Genomic DNA, 20,657 nt, shown 5'->3' on the forward strand with positions numbered 1-20,657 from the left:
GGCGTAAGGTAGCTAGCTATCTATAAATACGTTGACGCAGTCACACTTGATTATAAAGCAGCGGGTGGTGCGTGGTCTAAGATAAAGTAAAGACGGAAGTGATAGAACAGTCAGAAGAGTAATGATAGGAAAGACAGAAATAAGTAAGAGTGTCCGTGTACGTTTTCGTCCCTTCATACTCAGACCAATCCAGCTACCGTAGTGGCTATGAGATAATGAACCTCAGCCGGCATAACCCTGATACTCACTAGGTCTTACTTGTAGTGACTAGTTTATTAGAGTGTGATTTTGGAAAGCTCCTGCTTGTGAAATACCAAGTCAGGAGCTTCTGCAATTAATGATGGTAATTTGTTATAAGCCCATATTTTGTACACGTGAATAAGCTAAGCTTGAAACAATTTGTCGATGCTGACTTTAATTGGAATTTTCTTCCTGTGGTTTGCCCTAGTTTGGCTATATGCCAGGGTCAGGTATTTGTCCACTAGGTTGTTCGCTATCTTGTACAACATGGTCATCAGGGCCTTGGTTTACCTGGATTCATGTGTTTCCCACTGAAGATGGTTCAACTTTGCTCTGACACTGCTAGTGTTACGATATCTATTTGTGGTACATCTAGCAGCTCTACTCTTAGTTATTAGGTCTTGATGGATGGATGTGGTGAGAGCAATACCTTTACAAGGTACCTGATTTCGTTAATTATAAATCAAATTAAAGTTTTATACATGACTGTAAATGAATGTAAATATTAGGTGTAGTCTATTAGTTCAGTTCATGCTAAAACATGTTTATATCAATATTGTTGTAAATACGAGATGGTATGATCCAGCTTAGGGAGAGAAGGTTGTATTATTATAATCAGTCAGATCGTAAAACTGAACACTTCAGACATATCATATAGGAGATAAACATGTTTATTAGTTCAGTCCAACTGCAAACAACACAGACCCTAATCTGTTGTTGCATAATGCACCAGCAGATCAGGGCTAATGTTTATTATCCTGAGTACTCCTAACAAATTGCATACTTATATCTGCCAGTGCGTAATGCAAAGGCAAATGAGGCTTCTATGCAGTTGGAATTGACCTATATATAGTTGCAGACACATCTGTTTTATTCACTGCTAAGCCTATACAACAACAATGAAGTTCTCATTTATTATCTGAGATGAATTCCTTGGCTTGTTTATAATCAACATTTTCCTTGTTTACCTGAAAATAATCTTAACCATTGGTGTTTTTGTTGTTGCAGATTCATCACATGTCAGCTCTTTAGGATCTATATTTTGTGTGTTGAATGGAAGTTTTTGCGGTCTATATATGAAACAGTTTTGGTTTATTATTCGATGAATCATATTAATGCAATATTCTGTCTGTTGATTAGTTTATGTATGTACCTTGGTGCTATCAAGATCATTAACAAATTATGTTGTCCATCAGTTTTTGTCTGTGAATTACCCTTTATATTTATGTGTTTCTATCTGCTTAAATATATTGATCTGCAAAGAAACAAATACAGTACAACCTCACTATCAGACCCTTTATCATAACACGTTTCCTGTTCTATGGCATATATGGTGATGGATGCATTATGTACTTCATCATAAGTGTGTGTGACTGCCCTGGTGGCCTAAGTGGTAAAGCATCTGGCTCAGATGAGGGAGGTTGCAAGTTCGAACCCTGACCGATTCATACCAAAACAAAAGTAAAACAACTGCTAGCAGCTGCCTAGCATTAAGAGGTTACTGATAGGATTCGATGGCCTATTGTCAGAATAATGTGACTGGGTGGGACATGATGCTACCTGTCTGATGTCCCAGAGATAGACATTGAAATAAACTGCCACAATGTGATTGTTTTGGATTTTTAATGTAGCTTTAACATACTCATACAAGTGTGTGTGTGCTATACAGCTTCTATGGACCGTGTTATAATGGAGCATATTCACCTCACTATATGGCCCTTCATTGGAACATAATTCCAGTTTTATGGCAGGTAATGTTGATGGATCCCCTTTCTTTAGGTGCTAGTACAATTATATGCATGTGCTTCATTACAAATTGATTTAATCTATTGCTCCCATGGACAATGTTATAACAAAGCAGAATCAAATGTATCCAAAAGACTGATAAAATTAAAATCCTTTGCTAAAGGATGTATGTATCTGCTTCATAGTAAAATGTAATTCCTTCTCATGAATATATAATTATTATTGTTAAATCAACCATTTTATTAACAACAAATAAAACATATGTATATATATATTTGTTGATCTGCAATGTACAAAAGAAATATGCATACATTTTTCATAATTTCTAACTACATCTCTCCCTCGTGCACAACGAGGTTCACAAACATAGACCGCACTATAGGCAAGGCGCGAGTTACCATGGGACCTCCAAAAATTGAAAAAAAATCTGACTTCGAGAAAACCGTGGGGGATGTGGGTGGGAGCGGCATTAGGGAAATGGGCTCTTTATTTACTAAATCCTTTTTAAAATCATGTCGATAATAATTTTTAATATTTTTTTGTAATGAAGTTGTTCGTTATTCTGTTTAAATAACATTTATTTTCAAAATGTCCAACATATGAAAGATCGTTCCAACTGTTTTCAACAACCATCACGTGTACGCCAAAAAAATATATATTACATCACTGCTTATGTTTTCTTGATGAGTCTGATTCCTGCAATGGTGTTTAATATTATACTGCCAAATCGGGAGTCCACATAGCATGGAACTAGACTAACTCTTGATACACCACTAAACAAGATTACTTTTTTTTAAAAACACACAACATTTGTTTCGTGAGACAATCGTCTGCGTTGAAACTCAATTTTTGTATAGCTCAATTAGTACAATATTGATGTCGTGAAATTAATTAACTGGAATTAATGAAACTTATCATCCTTGAGGATATCTCTAAGTCCTAGTTCAAGAATTCTCTGAAACTCGCTTGCCCACAATGGTCCGTATCAGTGAAATCGAGCTCCTTTTTTTTACGAAGTATTCGTTTTGCTTCGCTGTCTTGTTATCGTTGATCACAGTTATGAAAGAGTCAGTTAATTTAAGTAGTTTATGTTACATACACAATAACATTTATAACTCTTCGATTGATCAAATGAAGTGAGTTCACCCGACATACGACCAAGGCCGCTAGATTTTAAGTTTGTAGGATTTTCGTGCCTTTTAACTTTTCTTTTATTCCACCTCCTTTATTTGATTCAAAAGACATAATTAATGTGATAATATAAAGGAGGCCAACTTTTAATTCAGTGCAACAGTACAACAAATACTTCCGGAAGTCAGTTATCAAAACACTGTCGGCACTTAAAACGCTTGCGGATATAGCTGCTAAGGTAGATTGAAGCATTTTACATTTAATTACAAGAGGACACATTGCATTTATGATGATTGCACTTAAATGGAACTAAAAGATAGAAATAGAACACAAATTACAATTGATAATTTTTTAAAATTCAATTTGTATTTATTAAAGTACTGCCTCCACTCAGCGTTGAGTGATATTTTCATTGATCGAAATTTCCTTACATATCATTAATTGCGGTGTACTAGGAATGTCGTTTGGAAAGAAAATGTAAAAATTTGTATGACCTATTAAATTTGATATTTCATAGTGTTGATGAAAATTTCCAGGTCCTATCTAGCATTTTTTACGATAAAACAAGCGATACATCAAAGTTTCCATTACCAATTTTGATCACGATTTTCTTCAAGTTCAAGAAATACGAACAGTATTTGGGGTATTTTCTAGTTTAAGAAACGGGATCCACGTCTGACCTTGTGTTATAAGCAAGGGCGCGAGTTATCGAGGGGGTGGTGTATATCAATGATCCAATTTTAAAATCATCAAATTAAGATATGTGTCCTAAAAATGTCTTTCAGTGTTTTACAATGTCTTTTTGAATTGCAACTTCGGATTAAAATTATCTTAATGCTGATTATAATAAAGTGTAAGATGACTCCATAAATAATTTCATTGAAGAAAAATACATTCAATGAGCATGAAATTATTGCATATCCTTTAAGGAACACAAGGAAAAATCTCTAAATACTCGGAAAGTGTGTTTGACTTTATAGGTTCTACATAATCATCTGAACTAGTATTTCTCTTTAAGGCAATGTTGGAATCCTCATGATCAATAGCATGATCTGCTTTTGTATTGTCTTCTGCATGACCATCAGGATTATTTACAGAATTGTCTGTAGACTCAGTGCATAGATAATTTTGGTTATCGTTCATTTGATGAATTCCACTGTGCGACATGCGACTAAGTGAAGATGATGATGTAGATAAAGATTCATTATCTAAATTTGAAACATTCTTTGCCAGTTCATAACTAGCACGAGAGCTCTCTGTGTTCATCTGATACTGTGGTGGAAAAGATTTTTGTGAAGATTGTCTAGCACTGTCTTCAGAATCTGCTGAGGTTGCAGTAGCTTCTAGCACAAAAAAATGATGGTCTTGTTTACATGTCTCATTTTGACTTGTGGAATTAATGGTATCTGTAACATTGTGTGCACCCAAACCAGGTTTTCCTAATTTAAATTCATCGTATGGTATTGAATCTGTTTTCATGAGAGGGTTGTATACATTCTCCCTTTCATGCATTTCCACTAAAACACTTGATGAAGTGAAAGACATTTGTGAATTGGCTACCAGCAAAGGAACAGATGGTAATTTTTGTGTTACTCTCCTGTTACCTTTACAATCCTTATTCAGAAAATCAGGAACTGAAGGCAATGTTCTGGCTAGCACAGATTGAGATTCTTTACTAAAGAAAATGGGATCATTGGCTACAAAGTGCACAGATTCAGAATCTTTGCTGAAGAAAATGGCATAATTGTCTGCATTGTGCCTGGAATCTTTATCAAACAGGCGACCAAGGCACATCGACACATATTGCATACTCGAGACACCTAACCACCTCTTGAACTTTTTCATTTGTATTGGAACTACTCCAGAGCTTGTGCTGGGACTTTCGACATCATTTGCCTGAAAAAAGGAACAATGTTTAAGACCTGTAAGATCATATTTACGTGAAACAGAAAAAATAATATATATTTCCTAGCAATTTATATACTCATATTTCAAAAAAAAATTCTTGTATTAAGACAGTTGTCAAATGTCATCATAAAAATAACTTAATGCATTTAACTTGTTATACAGTACAGAAAATACATTGTGTATTACAACTTTTTTCATGTGGTTGTGGATACCTTCTGGAGTTATCGTTGATTCAGAACAAAACATTTTTTTAAAGAAACAAGAATGTCAAAACTTAATGCACAGAGTACATATTTAGCTTGGTTCCCTAGCTATTCTTGATCACTTTCACGAAGAAGTAGAATAAACTACCAATTAATGGTATGTACTTTAAGGATGTTACTAATATTTAAAACAGTGTTTGATAGGTCACCTGAAATGAGCTGACTTGACACACAATGGTGCCCACTGACTTTTAAGCAAGTCAAGAGGATTTAACAATATTTGCTTGATTGGATACAAATTACATAATTAATAAGATAGTACAAAGCAAGTCTATATTTCATTTATTGTATTGATTCTGCAAACACTTCTGCAAGTTTTAGATAAAAACAATCAGCATTTAATTTATGTTTTCACAGAAACTGTGATGGTTGAATGACATAGTTTACATTTGAATGCTAGAGGGCATGTCACATTTATTATGATTACAGTGAAACCAAATTTAAAGATAAAGATAAAACTGATATCTGAATTTCACTTAACAAAACGTACTTAATTAGTAGTTATTGCATGATGTGTTCCTGCCGGTAGGCATTACAAAAATTTTAACTGATCAATATTTTGCTTCATTTTGTACTTACAGTGTAATGAAAATCTTTTATTTTAATAAAATTTAACAAAATATGCAACTTTTTAATAAAGGAAATTTTCATGAAGCTGGCTCCAATTTTTGGGCATTAAACTCTTTATAATAACAAAAAGAACATTATATCACGGTTTCATTTAGCAATGTTGATCATGATTTTACTCGCATTCAACAAATAGGGGCCCAATATGGGGATTTTGTGATAGAAAAATATCATACCCCACACTTCCCCAATGTTTTAAGCAGGTTTAGGAGCTATCTATGCACACTGATATAAACACATACACAGGTATACACACATATATATGTACACACACATATATATGTACACACACACACACATGTACATACACACATATATATATGCATGTATACACATACATGTATACACACATATATACACATATATACAGATACATACATATATCAAAGGCAAAAAACTTCCATCCCTCAATAAAATTCATGGCAGAATCTCCAACTCAAACCACATCTTCCTGGATACACTTTATATACACACACATAAATATATATATGTAAATGCAATAAACTGACAATGAACAGTGCAAAACTAGTATCTAACTAGCCTGGTTATATGGGATGTTCCTAATGTAGTGTTTTGGATGACAGCTACCTGGGAGGAGATACAGGTTTTTGTCGGTTGCTTTGGAGAAGATGTCTGTATGGAGTTTCTACCAGTCTGGTTGTTGTGTCCAGGAAGATGTGGTTTGAGTTGGAGATTTCTGCCATGAATTTTATTGAGGGATGGAAGTTGTTTGCCTTTGATATGAAATCATCCAGACTTTCTATTCCATGTTGCCACTTCATTTCTATATCATAGATAAAGCGTACCCACTGGTATGGTGTAAGTTCAACCGATGCTAAAAGTTGATCCTCCAGTTTTCCCTTAAAAAGGGGCCATTTTTGTACCCATTGCAGTTCCATTAATTTGGAGGAAGTTGTCTTCATTAAATTCAAAGTTATTAAGTTTTAGGACAAGCTGCACGTCTTCCTGTTACTATACCTACCCTAAGGTGTTCAATTTCTGCATATATGTTATTTGGGTCCTCCATTTGAAGTTGATGTTGGAGAGATATTCTAAAAATAAACAAATAAAAACTAATACAATGTCTCTGCCATTAATCTGCATTACTAATATTACAAGGACAAGTTGGTGGTTCTTTAACAAGCCAGATTGTAATATGCACTACATCTGATTTGTCTGCAATATACTTGTAATCCCTCTCTTATCTCTGCAGATGCATAGAAACCACACTGTCCAAAAGAGCGCGAAACAGAATATAACATAAGAAAAAAAAAGACTGATGCCAAATTGAAAGCCAAAACTTACAAGCAAATGGTGCATCATTAACCTCCTCTATATATGCTCTAGTAGGACATGGTTGACTTTGGATGTTATTATTACCATGATCTCTGACTTTTAGGAACCTGAATACACTGGATTATTTGTTACCCAAAGTTTAGTGATGGGACTTGAGCTAGAATAAAAGTTAATTTGCAAAACATTTTTCGTTGAGCCTGATCCTGATTTATGTCATGTTAACCCCAAATACAATATGCCTCTTCCATACATCAAGGTACATGGTCTATAACTAAAGTTATGATGAAAAAGGCATCGTTCTATTTTCTGTCACAGTGACATTTACTTGTACTAAATTCAACTCCAACAGTAATAGGTTTCTTCCTATTCCCAAGTACAAGCCATCCACAAAAAATTGGTCTAGGTCTGTAATGTTGAATCAATGATATTCTGTAGAAATCATTTGTATCCTTTTGGTCACAGTTACAGCATCAACATTTCACCTTTTCATCCTGAATCTGATTAGATTCTTCACTACCCTGAAAGCCGTCCACATCGTTTGGCAAGTGTACATTGTGGAGATCTAGAATTATTATGATGAAGATTTCTGGGAGCGTAATAGACAATACTGGTATTTAACAAAACGAGAAAGAAGCTTCATATAAACAATGTAGACATTTCAAACAGTGTTTAGATTCACTAATTCTGACACACTTAGCATAACATGATGTAAAAAGAACTAAAAATTAAAACTGAAGAAAACATTCACAGTAGAAGCAATCTCAGAAATCTCAAATCAAATCAAAATAAATTTATTACACATGTTTAATTTTCTGAGATTAATATTGATGGATATAAATCATTAAACATCAGCAAAAATCCACCTCGACAAGGATCAGTTGTTCATATAAAGCAAAATGCTTTGAAATACCCACAGTGTAAATGTAGGAACATACAACTTGGTGAAATTAGTATAGTTTGATACACAAAAACAATACCATGATTTTCATCGCAATTGTATGAAGCAGGCCTACACAGACTTGAACTTCAAACTATTATACAGAAGATCAAGACAGGATATGATTGAAATATATGATATGTATACATGTGTGATAAATTTCTCTAACTTTTAGAAAATTCAAGAACAAGATGATGGTTTGAAAACTCAGTTCACAAGGAAAGTTTGATATGCATGAAGCAGCAGGGAAGTCGTACAGACCAGGTGGCTCAGATAAATTTAAGCCTCCCACCAAACATTTATCCGTAGAAGCCTCAGAAAACAAAAATAACGCCTCCTACGCAAATTAATCCGCAAAATTTCAACCCAAAGTGCATTTTCAGGCATAAAAAAAACAGCATTTTTGGGGGGGGTATTGTAAAATTTGTTTGTGATTGCAAATTCCGACTGCGGATACTAATTTTATTTCACAATAAAACAATATTGTTGAAAATAAGATGAGTCGAAAAGTTAGCACAGTTGGAGAACCTCATTCGGCCAGATTAGCACGAGAGCAATTAGCGACATTAAAGAAGTTCATTCCGACAAAACAATTATTTAAGAGAAATGTTCGTGATTACGAAGATATGCAACATGGAATTTCAGAAACTTCGGCAAAATGGTTGAAGCCAGTGACCGGAACAATTGAGCAGGTTGTATATGGCGACGAAAAAGATCCAGATGCTAGAAAACGTGGAATCTTTCCTATGTTGAAAGGTATTGAGGATCAATCACGAACATTACCCGAGCGATTAGCAATAGCAGCAGCGGCGCAACAACTTGCAATTGCTGATGGAGGAAAACCTGGAGGTGGAAAACCGGGAGGAAGAAAAATCTCAATGATAAAAGGGAAGTTTAATATCGATAATTTAAGAGAAAATTTCACCGATGAGGGATGGGAAATAATATCGCAGCCCCTCTCGACATTGTATAATATAGATGAGATTGGCCAATTTGCGGAGGAATATTTTAGTAGTCGAGCTGAATTTTTGACTGCAGTGGGGAAAAAAAGATATGCAACTCGCGATAGTTGGTACGATATGGTATATAAAATTTACACACAAACAACATCAGTAAGGAAGACAACGGATCCGCGTTACAGAAGATTTTTAGAAACAGCAAGAGATACACAAAAAGATATTGTGCAAAGGGAGAAAGACAGAAAACAACTGGAGAAAGAAAGAAAACAACAGGAAAAAGAAGAAAGAAAACAACTGGAAAAAGAAAGAAAACAACAGGAGAAGAAGGAAAAAACTAAAAAACGAGGGAGAAAAGAAACATCACAGGAAGATATTCAACCACAGGAGCCAATATTTCAACCAGAGGAATTAGGAGCTAGACCAAAGGAAGATATTCCACCACAGAAAAAAGAAAGAAAATCAAGAAAGAAAAAAGATCAGAGTGATGAACCGATAATTGTTCCCGAACATGTATCATCACCGGCTATTAGTGTGTTTAAAATTGATCCTAGTGTAACAGCGGATATTTATTTGAATCCAAAAAGATTTTATTTACTTGGCGACTATGATTCAGTAGTTCAAATAGCTGCGGATGATTCTACGAAAAATAAAAGATTCTTTTTGCGAAAAGAATTTGATGCTGATAAAGTTAACATACTTGATTGGTATGCGATAATGTATTTTGGTAGTTTAGGAAAACCAGTAAGATATTCCGATGAAGATTTTGCGAAATTTTCATCGGATGTTGGTAATTACAGAATAAAGTTATCAGAGGGAAAAGCAAGATTATCAACTTTAATAACACCTAAACAAGATAGTCCTGAAAAGTTTAGTCCTAAAAAAATTTATAATCCCACAGAGGAACTTATTTCTAAATTAACATACCCCCCGCGTGTAAAATCACTTGAAGAAGTTTCTGTTTTACAACCATATGCTCCTCTTGAAAAGGCTGCTATAAGCCCATATCTTACTATAAAGGATAAATATCCTAAACAAGATAGTCCTATAGGGGATTTGCCACCGAAGTCATCGTCGTCAGGGACATCTTCATCGCCGTCAGACGAAATATTTTACTCAACGCCATTGGAATCTCCAGAAACAAAAAAGGAAGGAAAAGGATATGGATATTCAGTTTGCCCTGACAGTGTTGTCAACGACGTATCTCGCCTCGAAGTATTAATCGGAGGAAAACGAGCCGGAAATAATTCCCGTGAGATAGTCAACGAAGCATCAGATATTTGTCAGCGATTATTCCGTGGTGGTATCATCGATTCTCACATTTATAAAGAGTTTGTCGATGAACTCATCGATTAAATCAACACAATTGAAATAATATGATTATTCATAAACATCAGCGCAGACCTAATCAGGTCCGCATAGTAAACTCTCGATTGCCAGTATACAAATATATTCACGGTAATGGATTCGGCGATATCGTTGGAAGTCTTGTCACGCGAGTAATACCTAAAATTGGACCCGTGATTAAGCAATTTGGGTTGAAAGCGATAGGAAAGATCGGCGAGACTGCCATTTCTGGTATCGGTAATTTGGCCAGTAAAGGCTTCAACGCTATCAAAGATAAAATATTAAGTTTAGTACGTAAAAAGCAACCCGTCAAATTACCCATTACCAGCGAAATGCCACCTGAAGTCAGTAAGGCCATAAATGATGCGGCAAATAAAAAAATAAATGATCTAGCACAGGAAGCTGCTATAACAAATCTAGCGCAGGAAGTTGCTAATACAAATCTAGCGCAGGATGTTGCTAGGACAAATCTAGCAAATACAAGTTTTGCTTCAGGTGATGGTCTTCGTTTTAGACGATATTATTAATAATAATGTTTTCACAAATGTCAAATGAAGCGTTTGACATGGACGAGCCAGTAGGTAGAGACACATCAATGCGAGATCTTCAGTATTTCTCGTACGACACAGTTACACCAAATACTGATAATCGCCTGGAAATTCAAGTTCACGATACAACAAGATATTTTCTTCCATCTGAGGCATATATCGAAGTTACCGGTGAAATTACTAGAGATGACGGCGTTACTCTCTATGGAGCAGATTTTAGAGTCGGATTTGTTAATAACGGTATTATGGCATTATTCAAGAGCGCCACTTACATGATTGATGGAAAAGAGATTGAGTCAATTACCAATGATGTTGATTTAGCAACAACGATAATAGGTCTAGCGAGATACTCGGATGATTTTACCAGATCAGCTGGTCCGGGTATGATGTTTGCCAAAGATAATTCTGATCGTCCTGATAATAGACCGCTTGATATCGGACAACCTAGAGATCGCGCCGCCCCCCAGTCCTTATTAATACTGTCCAAGATCTTCCCCTCGGCACTAATCCTGATTATAATCTTGGATTTGCCACGAGAAAATCCATGTTGTGGGATATACGTAGAAAATTCTCTTGTGCTATTCCGTTATCTCATATATTTGGATTTTGCAGGCATTTTAGAAAAGTTATTTACGGAGCAAAGCATACCGTAACATTTATTAGAAAAGCAGATAGTAATGATGCTATTTGGCGAGAAGGTGATATCAATTACCAAACGAACGTGGTAGGTGCAAATGATACCACGAATCATGGAGGTAGGGTAAGATTACTAAAATTTACCTTGTGGATGCCAGCGATGACTCCATCATTAATCGTGGAAGAAAAATTATTATCATTTATGAATCAAGGTGGTAAATCTATCATGTCATGGCTAACAACAACAACAGATTCCACAACTACTGATATTGATGGTGATTTTACTTGGCGCATTGCATCGCAGCAAGGTACCTCTGCGCCACGTCATATCTTTGTCGCTTTTTTGCATACACGAAGATATCATCAATTATATAGCCACATGATATTCGATAATATCAGCGCAACAAACGTGTCACTGAGAGTAAATGGCCAACAGGAGCCATCCGAGGAAATATCCATCAATTTTGAAAATTATTCGACAGCTCGCGCATATCATCGATTGTTAAGTTTCATGGGTCGCGATCAAAATATCGATACTGGATTGCAAATATCACAACTAGATTTTAATAAACTTTATCCTATTTATTACTTTTCCTTGGAACATCTCGATTTGATAAAGCAATCCGTCGTCGATATTCATTTCAAAGCTAGAATTCGAACAGGAAATAATTTATATAAGGTATTCGCAGTAATTCTCAGTGATAGAACAATGATCCTGGAAGGTATCAGTGGTAGAATGAGAGTTATTGACGCGCCCGTAGAGAACATGTAACAAATTCTAAATTTAGATAAAAGTGATTATTAATATGCCATACGATCACGTCAGCGTAACTCTGACCCCCGGTCAGGTGAAAAAACTTCAATCAGCAACAGCAGCGCGACGAGGTTTAAGTTTAACTTTGAAAAGTAATCAACTTCATGGTGGACCTAACAAACTATCGTTAACTAAAAATCAACACGGACATTTCACCAGAGCCAGATCAGCAAATACTGGTATTCGCTTGAATCTCTCAATAGGAGCAATCAGAGATATGATCAAAGTAGGTGGTATTTTTCCATTGGCTGCGCTTATACCCGCGTTAATAGCAGGCGCAAAGGCAGTAGGATTGGGCGCACTTGGAGGGATAGGTTCCGCAATAGCAGGAAAAGTTGTTGGAAGAGGATATCGTAAAAAAAAGGGAGGATTTATCTCCCCCTTCTCTCTTCTAGCAAAAGTGCTGCAGACGCAACAAGGATCCGGCCTTTACCTAAGACGACCCCCGTACGGATCCGGTCTAAGTCGAGCCTACCAGCCTCAAATTTAGATTTAATAAGTGAAGCAAAAAAAAAGAAAATAAAATTTTTCAGAGGCGTATTTATGCGAGATCAACTACCGGACAAACCAAATTCAACCGAGACAGGAATAATAAATCTCGATAAAAATTCCGGTCCTGGCACTCACTGGGTTGCGTATGCGATTAATCCTCGCGAAATCATCTATTTCGATTCATACGGATTAGCACCGCCGAATGAATTTATCAAATACGTGTCAAAACTAAAACTTCCGGTTTGGTATTCAACACTTCCAACACAAACATTAGCAGATCCACCAATATGCGGCCGGGAGACAATTAATGTCCTTGATGAAATTTCAAAATCATCCAAACCTTTTCGCAAAATTTTATTTGAATATACCGTAGATAAATATCATGGTTGACATTTACGGTAGGTCTCTCTTTAGGAAAGAAAAAAAAGACGTAGTCGACATCGATACATCAAAGTTTGCAACCAAGAGCGATATTAACAATCTTTTATCGCTGTCAGAAGTTGATCCTGGCGAAGTTGCTGTATTTCAAAATACTGAAGGGCGATTACAAACTAGCAACGTCAAAATAACTGATATAATCAAGCGAGACGAATACCGCGATCACATTAGTCAGTTTACTCGCCAATCGGAGATGGTATTAAAATCTATTGCTGATATCGCCGATATTATAGCGAAGTTACCCCTGAAGGCCGATAAAGCATTACACGACGATCTTCAGGATAGAATGACAAAAAGACTTAACAAACTAAATAACGACCTTAAAAAACTTGAGGATATTTTAGCTAAATTTAGCAAAAAATTTGACGAGAATATAAAAACATCCATTGATACTTCCTCCGCATCAGATCAAGCATCACATGACGATCTTAGCGAGAAAATAAAAAAAATCAACGAGGAAATTACTAGTATTCTTGCCAAAATTAACGAAGTAAATATCTCGATGAGTCAGAAAATCGATAAAACATCAATCGACGATCTCAACAAAAAAATAAAAAAAATCAACGAGGAAATTACTAATATTCTTGCCAAAATTAACGAAGTAAATATCTCGATGGGTCAGAAACCATCGATCGACGATCTCAACAAAAAAATCAACGAGGAAATTATTAAACTCGGTAATGTTGTTGTTCCTGAATTTACCAGGGGGATTAACGCGATGCAAGTACAAATAAAATCCATCAACGATGAAATTAACGTGGTACGTGAATTGGCTCGTCAAAAGTTAGATACATCAACGTACGACGAAAAAATTCAAGATTTAAACACGAAACTTCTCGCTACAATAGCAAAGATTGACCAATCCGCCGATAAAACTGGTCACGCCACTGACGTAAAGCAATTAGGTAAAGAAATTGACGATATCAACACAAAAATATCGTCAATGAAACTTGGAAAATTATCGCGAATTTCGATACCAACGGAGGTAGAAACAAAAAATATTGTCTGCAATGTGCCATTTGTGTTTAAGACATACAATTATAATTGGGAACCTAAAAAAGGTATTCTCGGATTTTATTTCACCGTACCAATTACCGGCGTATATCGAGTATATGTTATTTCCAAGATAAAGTTTAAAATAAAATCGAATAGTGAAATTCATGAATTCTACCCCGGATTTTTTATTATTTCTATAGAAAAAAATACCGGCGTACTCTGCGATCTAGAACCGCCAGATAGAACCACCACAGGACCGGTGGATTATTTTGTAATTTTCGAATATTTATCGGGATTGGAAACAGTTGGTATTCCAGGATAAACATGATAATCCCGTAATTGTTATCGTAAGATACTAATAAATGACAGCATCGGATTACCGTTACAATCAAGCTCGCCTATGGCAGGATTCACTAAAAAAACAACTTGACGATTATCAAACAAAAATAAATAAATACCAGCGCAAATTAGTTATCATTGATGTTGCAGTGTACGCGGTATCTGCTGTGGTCGCTGGTGCAGGAATAATTCTATCCGCGGTGACGATGATAGCGCCAATCGTAGCAACAATAATAATCTCGTCAACAACAGCAATCGCGGGTGTTCTAAATATCATCGCGAAAAAAATATCATCGTGCACAAGTGAAAAGTTATCATCGTACAAAAGTAAACTAATTAAGGTAAATGACGCGTACTCGAAGTTATCATTGTTACTTTCTGAGAGTCTCAACGATGGTATTATATCCGATCTAGAATTTTCTTCAATGATTAGTATTTACTCGGAGATTGAACAAATGAATATTAATAATGTCCGAGTTAGCCCAGATCGTGACAAACACGACGCCGCCGACAACAACGTTAATATCGCTAAGTTCAACGAAACCCGAGTTTAGTATTAATTTTTCAACACCAATTAACGTTAACGAAATTGCATTAACACAGTTGCGTGTCTACAATAGCTGGCCCAATGTTAGATCGAAATCATTTGGTAATTTGATGCCAAATAATTCACTTGTTTTTGCAAATAAAAATAAACCCGATGGAACACCCGATTGGATCGTTGTTGGTATACCAACGGGCAGTTATGAAATTGATCAACTGAATAATGAGTTTACCACTAGAATATCAAATTTAACCGGCGATGCTACTCCGGGAATAAAGATATCTTCACATGATCCAACACTATCGTCAATGATAGAAGTGAAATCACCGTACGTGGTAGATATTTACCAATCATCGATTAGAAATATATTAGGTTGGCCCGAGGTTGCACCTCTGATAAAACCAAAGAAATCGGATGTTATTATTCCAGGTTGGTATGATGAAACCCTTCCAGAAATACCGGAACCAAAAAAGGAAGATTTTACAACCGACGAAGGATGGTATGGAGATATCAAACACAAACCTTTGATCCACAGCGCCATCAATCTCATGAATAACCACAAAATTAACCTAGTAATGTTCGCTTTCACTTTTATTAACGAAAGAATTCTCTCGTGGTTACCTCTTCCTAAAATCCCCCCAGATGTGAAAATCTTCGACGCTACCCACATTAACAGGATAATAGCCCCCATAGACGGTATCTTGGTAAGAAGAACACTAGACGAGTTTATTCAAGAACACGAATTACAATTAAATTTATTGCGAGGATCATTTCATGAATGCATCCTAAATAAATCTAGTTCATGTAGCGAAATTATAAAACACGTGAAAATTTTAAATCAACTTGCGAATGATATTGAATATTATCATGATATGTTTATTCGGGCGATAATCGACGATATATCAATTGCCGACTATGTTCTTCCTATTAGCAAATTCGAGTTGATCAAGAACTCGGGTGAGAAACAAAAATTCATGAGAGTATTTGAATTAACCGAGGAAACACTACCAAAATTTAAATTTCCTAATTCTGATTTTGATGCGATGAGAAAATCCGTCACTGATACCATTGATGATTTATTTCCAAAATTACATGCTTCATGGACCAAAAAAGTACATTCAGAATTGATTCTTAAACACAATAACGATCCTGACAAAGGTGGACGGCACATATCGCCGGGTATCGTTAATATAACGGAAGTTATCGCGATTTATCTTCACGCGGATGTTGTCGAGGGTAGCTATAATGTTGATTCGTCAGTGTCGAATCAAGCGAATCAGGGTTTTATATTGTATTCATTTTCACCTAGCGCATCTCCCGGTTATTTGATAATAAAAGAACCAATGAATCCGTTTTACCTGCGATGTCATAATCGATTTTTGTCAAGAATAAATTTCAAACTAACGGATCAGAAAGGAAATTTACTTGATATACGAGGAGAAACTGTAAGTATCAATCTTTTGGTGAAATCGTGAGAATCTCTGATTCCTGATTTTTAAATCGCAAGTGAGATTTTCCAAATCTGTCTCCGTGGGAAAAAAATAAATAAAATCCAGGGAAATTTTCAAAATTAATCTTTTTTTTTGTTTTGCGGAGATATTCAATTATTCTTCGTCACTCTCCGAATCAAATATTATTGGTACGTAGGAGAATTTGATCCATGAATCAGCATCATAAGAAAATGTTGCGTTGTATTTTCCTTCTGCCACTCGTTTTACTGAATGCGAGTCAATAACGAAATATTTTGCTGCTGCAGACATCGATGTAAACGCGATTTCCTCACCTGTTGCTTGATTCACTGATTTAACAGTCCTCGAATAATTAGGAAATCCACGGTTATTACCAACCCTACAATTTTCACTCTGGGTTACCGCGCGCAGATTGGAAAGTTTATTGTTAAGTTTATTACCGTCAATGTGGTCGATAACAAGTCCTCTCTCTATTGGTCCTTTGTAGCATTCGAATATAAATCTATGATTCGAATAACATTCTGTTCTTTCATTTCTTTTATGGACTGTAAATTTGAGATATCCCGAATTACAAATACTACCAACACGTTTCTTTGTTTTGATGTTTCTAACGTTACCATCCTCAGATGCTTCGTAACCTTCGATGATGGGATGCGATTTATATTCACTCATGGGAATCGCTGATTTCATTTCCATATATGATATTCTCTTTGTTTAAATCGAAATTTGCTTTGAAACGATTAATATAATCTTCTTCGCATTTTATTACCGAGGAGGATCTTTTTTCATAATATCTCCGTAACTCACGATATTTTTTCCCTCCACAGGAGAAACATAATCGTGTCTTTCCTCGAATGCCAACTTGGCAAACTAAACATCGCTGTGGTCCTTTGTTACCTCGTCGAATTTCGTATATATGAGCGCCACAATATTCACCTCTGCAGGATTTGTTACATGATTTTGTTGATCCAACTGTTATCCACGCGCATTGCTTCATTATAATTTAAACATTTGTCTAAAATATAATAATGGATATATTTGATCTTGATGAGGCAGAATTTATCATTCCTGAAGTTGATCGTGCTAAGAAAGAATTTTTCGATGATGGAGCGATTCATACCTGGTCGACGTGGAAAACTAACTTCGTTAATGCTACGATGAATCTAGAGCGAGCGAAAAAGATAATTGAGCATATAAAATCTGAACACAAGGAAGAGCGATTTATTTTCGGAATAAAATTTATTACACAAATGCCCGATGACACTTGGATTATTCGCGATAAACGAGATCCAGTACGTGGCGGTAAGAAAAATGTCGTTTTTGATAAAAATTCAAAACCAGGATTGCTGCTGGGGATTGATGGTCCTTATTATGCTAGGGCGTATCCTTCTAGTGCTGTTGTCTATGGAATTTATCGGCTGAATAATAATCCTGATGTGAAAAATCTACCTGCGATGAGGGAATCGCCGATGATAAATTGCGTTGCTGAGCGAGTTATCGAGCATATGAGGAATGCCCGTCGCGGATCTGGTCTGACTCAATTGAGATTGGATAAAATTAATTCATGGGCAAAGACAGTTACTGATGGCGCATCAATCGATGATGTTGCTGCGTTAAGTAAGAAACTTAAATTTCCTATTACGGTTAAAACACTATCGGGTGAAATATTATATTCATCGCCGTATAATTCTCGAGGAACACCAATCGAAATTGTTGATCATAATTCACATGCGTGGAGTCAGTCGGTAATGATATTCCCGCGAGATCGTGTTGTTAAGTTTTATCCCGTGGAATCTGGGAAAGATAGTTCCGATGCAATGTTTAGATATATCAAACTATTAGCCAAGTCCGATCCAATATCGATTTGGTTATTTTCTAGCGAAGAAAGATACGATCAATTTATCTTACCACGCGGAGATATTTACCGAGATGAAATATTACACGAAGCGATGAGAAATATCGCGGAGAAGTATTCGTCTAATCCAGATCGATTACTGACAAATTGCTTTACTGTTCCATCTGTTGCCGCTCACGCCGCGAGAGAAAGAAATTCGTGGAAACCTACAAGAAATGAGTTTCTTAATGATATTCAACTTAGCTGTATCGAATATGGCCATGGAGGATTATGGAATACCAAGTATTATTTCGAAGATATGATTTCCGTTGATATGAGCGCATGCTATCCTGGAAGTTTCCTTGGGTATGGCGATTGTGCAGATTACTTTGCTAAATTCGGTCATCCTACTAACGAGATGACGAGAGTGGCAATTAACGGACCGTTACCTGATTTTGTCATGACCGGATTCGCTCATGTTACTTCATTCGAACTTGCTGAAAATTTGCATAAAATTTGTTATATTTGGTTTGGTCGGCATTTATCTCAGCGAAGATGGGTCCCTACGGTATTATTGAGGTATATGTTGGATTCGTCGATGTTGATATCATTGACGGTAAGTGAAGCGATTATATCGTATAGAAAGCAGACCGAGGTGTGGTTACCCACGGATTGTGAGAACGCGAAAGATATTGGAAGAAAAATAATTGGTAAATTTACTCAAGGAGGATCAGTTGATCATAAACATCGCCACGCTAGGTTATTTATCAATGATGCGGAGATGGATTTTATTATTGCTGATACAGTGTCTCGTGGAATATTTTGCAACAGAGAAAATATTATTATTGATGGAGAAAAATTGGGTACAGTGATAACTTATCTCGATGGAGAATCAGCACAGTATACTCATTTAAGATCATCAATGCTCGCTTATGTGAGTATTAATTTGCTATCAATGATAAATAAATTTTCTGATATCGCGGTAAGGGTTGCAACGGATTCATTTTATATCGATAAGAAATTTCAATGTAGATTGGAAAATTTAATCACCGATGGTTCCTGGGGAACTTGGAGAATAAAAAACGAGGATATTCTAGATTATTGTGAGGACGCGGATGTGGAAGATTGCGATAAGTTTCATAAAGATAAATACGATGAAGTATCAACGGCCGCATCCGCGTTCGATCCAATTTCACGAAATAAATTTGTTTACCTAAATGGTCCTGGTGGTAGTGGTAAAACAACACGAGCAATAAACTTATTTTCAAATTCTGATATGATCGTGTTAACTCCAACTCACAGATTAGCGAGAGAAATAAAACAACGTGGCGTTAATTCTTGTACGTATCATAGTTATTTCAAGTATAGCGGTGGATTGTGGGATTCAGCTCGAATGGGAAACAAATATATCAACAAGATTATAATATTTGATGAAATTTGCACGGTAAATTTAGTTATACTAAAATTATTCCTGAGTTGGCTAGAAGAAAAAAATACCGCTGTAATAATGTGCGGAGATCACGGCCAACCTGATCCTATTGATGGCGAATCTCCTCATAGATGGCTTAGAAATTTTGTGGATTATTATGAAGAGATTGATGCTGATTATAGATCTAATGATATTTTACTGACCGAGTTTAAAAAAATGATTCGGTTGCAACCTAATAAGTTTCAATGTGATGTGATGAGAAAAATAATCAACGAGACTTCGATGGATAATTTTCTAACCTTGTGGCGTCCGGATCATTTGATCGTTGCTAGCAGAAAAATTATTCGCGATGCTATTCAGGAAATGCTATTCAAGCTTCACTGTGAGAAATTTCCAACGCTGCAGGTGCCGTTGTGTTATAGGCCAACTGATACTAGGAAACAAAATATCAATGTTATTTTGCCATGTGGAGAAGAAAAAATATTAGTTTTGAATGATATTATTTTCGTTGATATTAATCTTGTCAATGATGCAATAAATGCAGAAAGATCGCCATGGAAACTCGGATACGCAGCAACGATTCACTCGTCACAAGGATTAACAGTAGATGGTCAAGTTTGGATCGTCGATGATAGAATTTCCTGGTCAAATTTAGTTTATCTGGCCG

At 35.9% G+C, this 20,657-nt stretch overlaps 1 protein-coding gene across 1 annotated transcript in view; it reads right to left on the bottom strand.

Moving 5' to 3' along the window:
* Nucleotides 1-893: 893 nt before the first annotated feature.
* LOC149799637 (uncharacterized) overlaps nucleotides 894-20,657 on the bottom strand; it is a 39,344-nt gene continuing 19,580 nt past the window's right edge. Inside the window, exons 6-7 of the mRNA XM_089958241.1 lie at nucleotides 6,898-6,967; nucleotides 894-5,013 (exon numbers count right to left, since the gene is read on the bottom strand). Coding sequence (XP_089814367.1) covers nucleotides 4,042-5,013; nucleotides 6,898-6,967 — 1,042 coding nt within the window. The 3' untranslated portion in view covers nucleotides 894-4,041. The remainder of the gene's footprint in view (nucleotides 5,014-6,897; nucleotides 6,968-20,657) is intronic.

Source organism: Sinohyriopsis cumingii, chromosome 5, assembly GCF_028554795.1.
Source record: "Sinohyriopsis cumingii isolate HCF-2022 chromosome 5, ASM2855479v2, whole genome shotgun sequence".
Classification (NCBI taxonomy): domain Eukaryota; kingdom Metazoa; phylum Mollusca; class Bivalvia; order Unionida; family Unionidae; genus Sinohyriopsis; species Sinohyriopsis cumingii.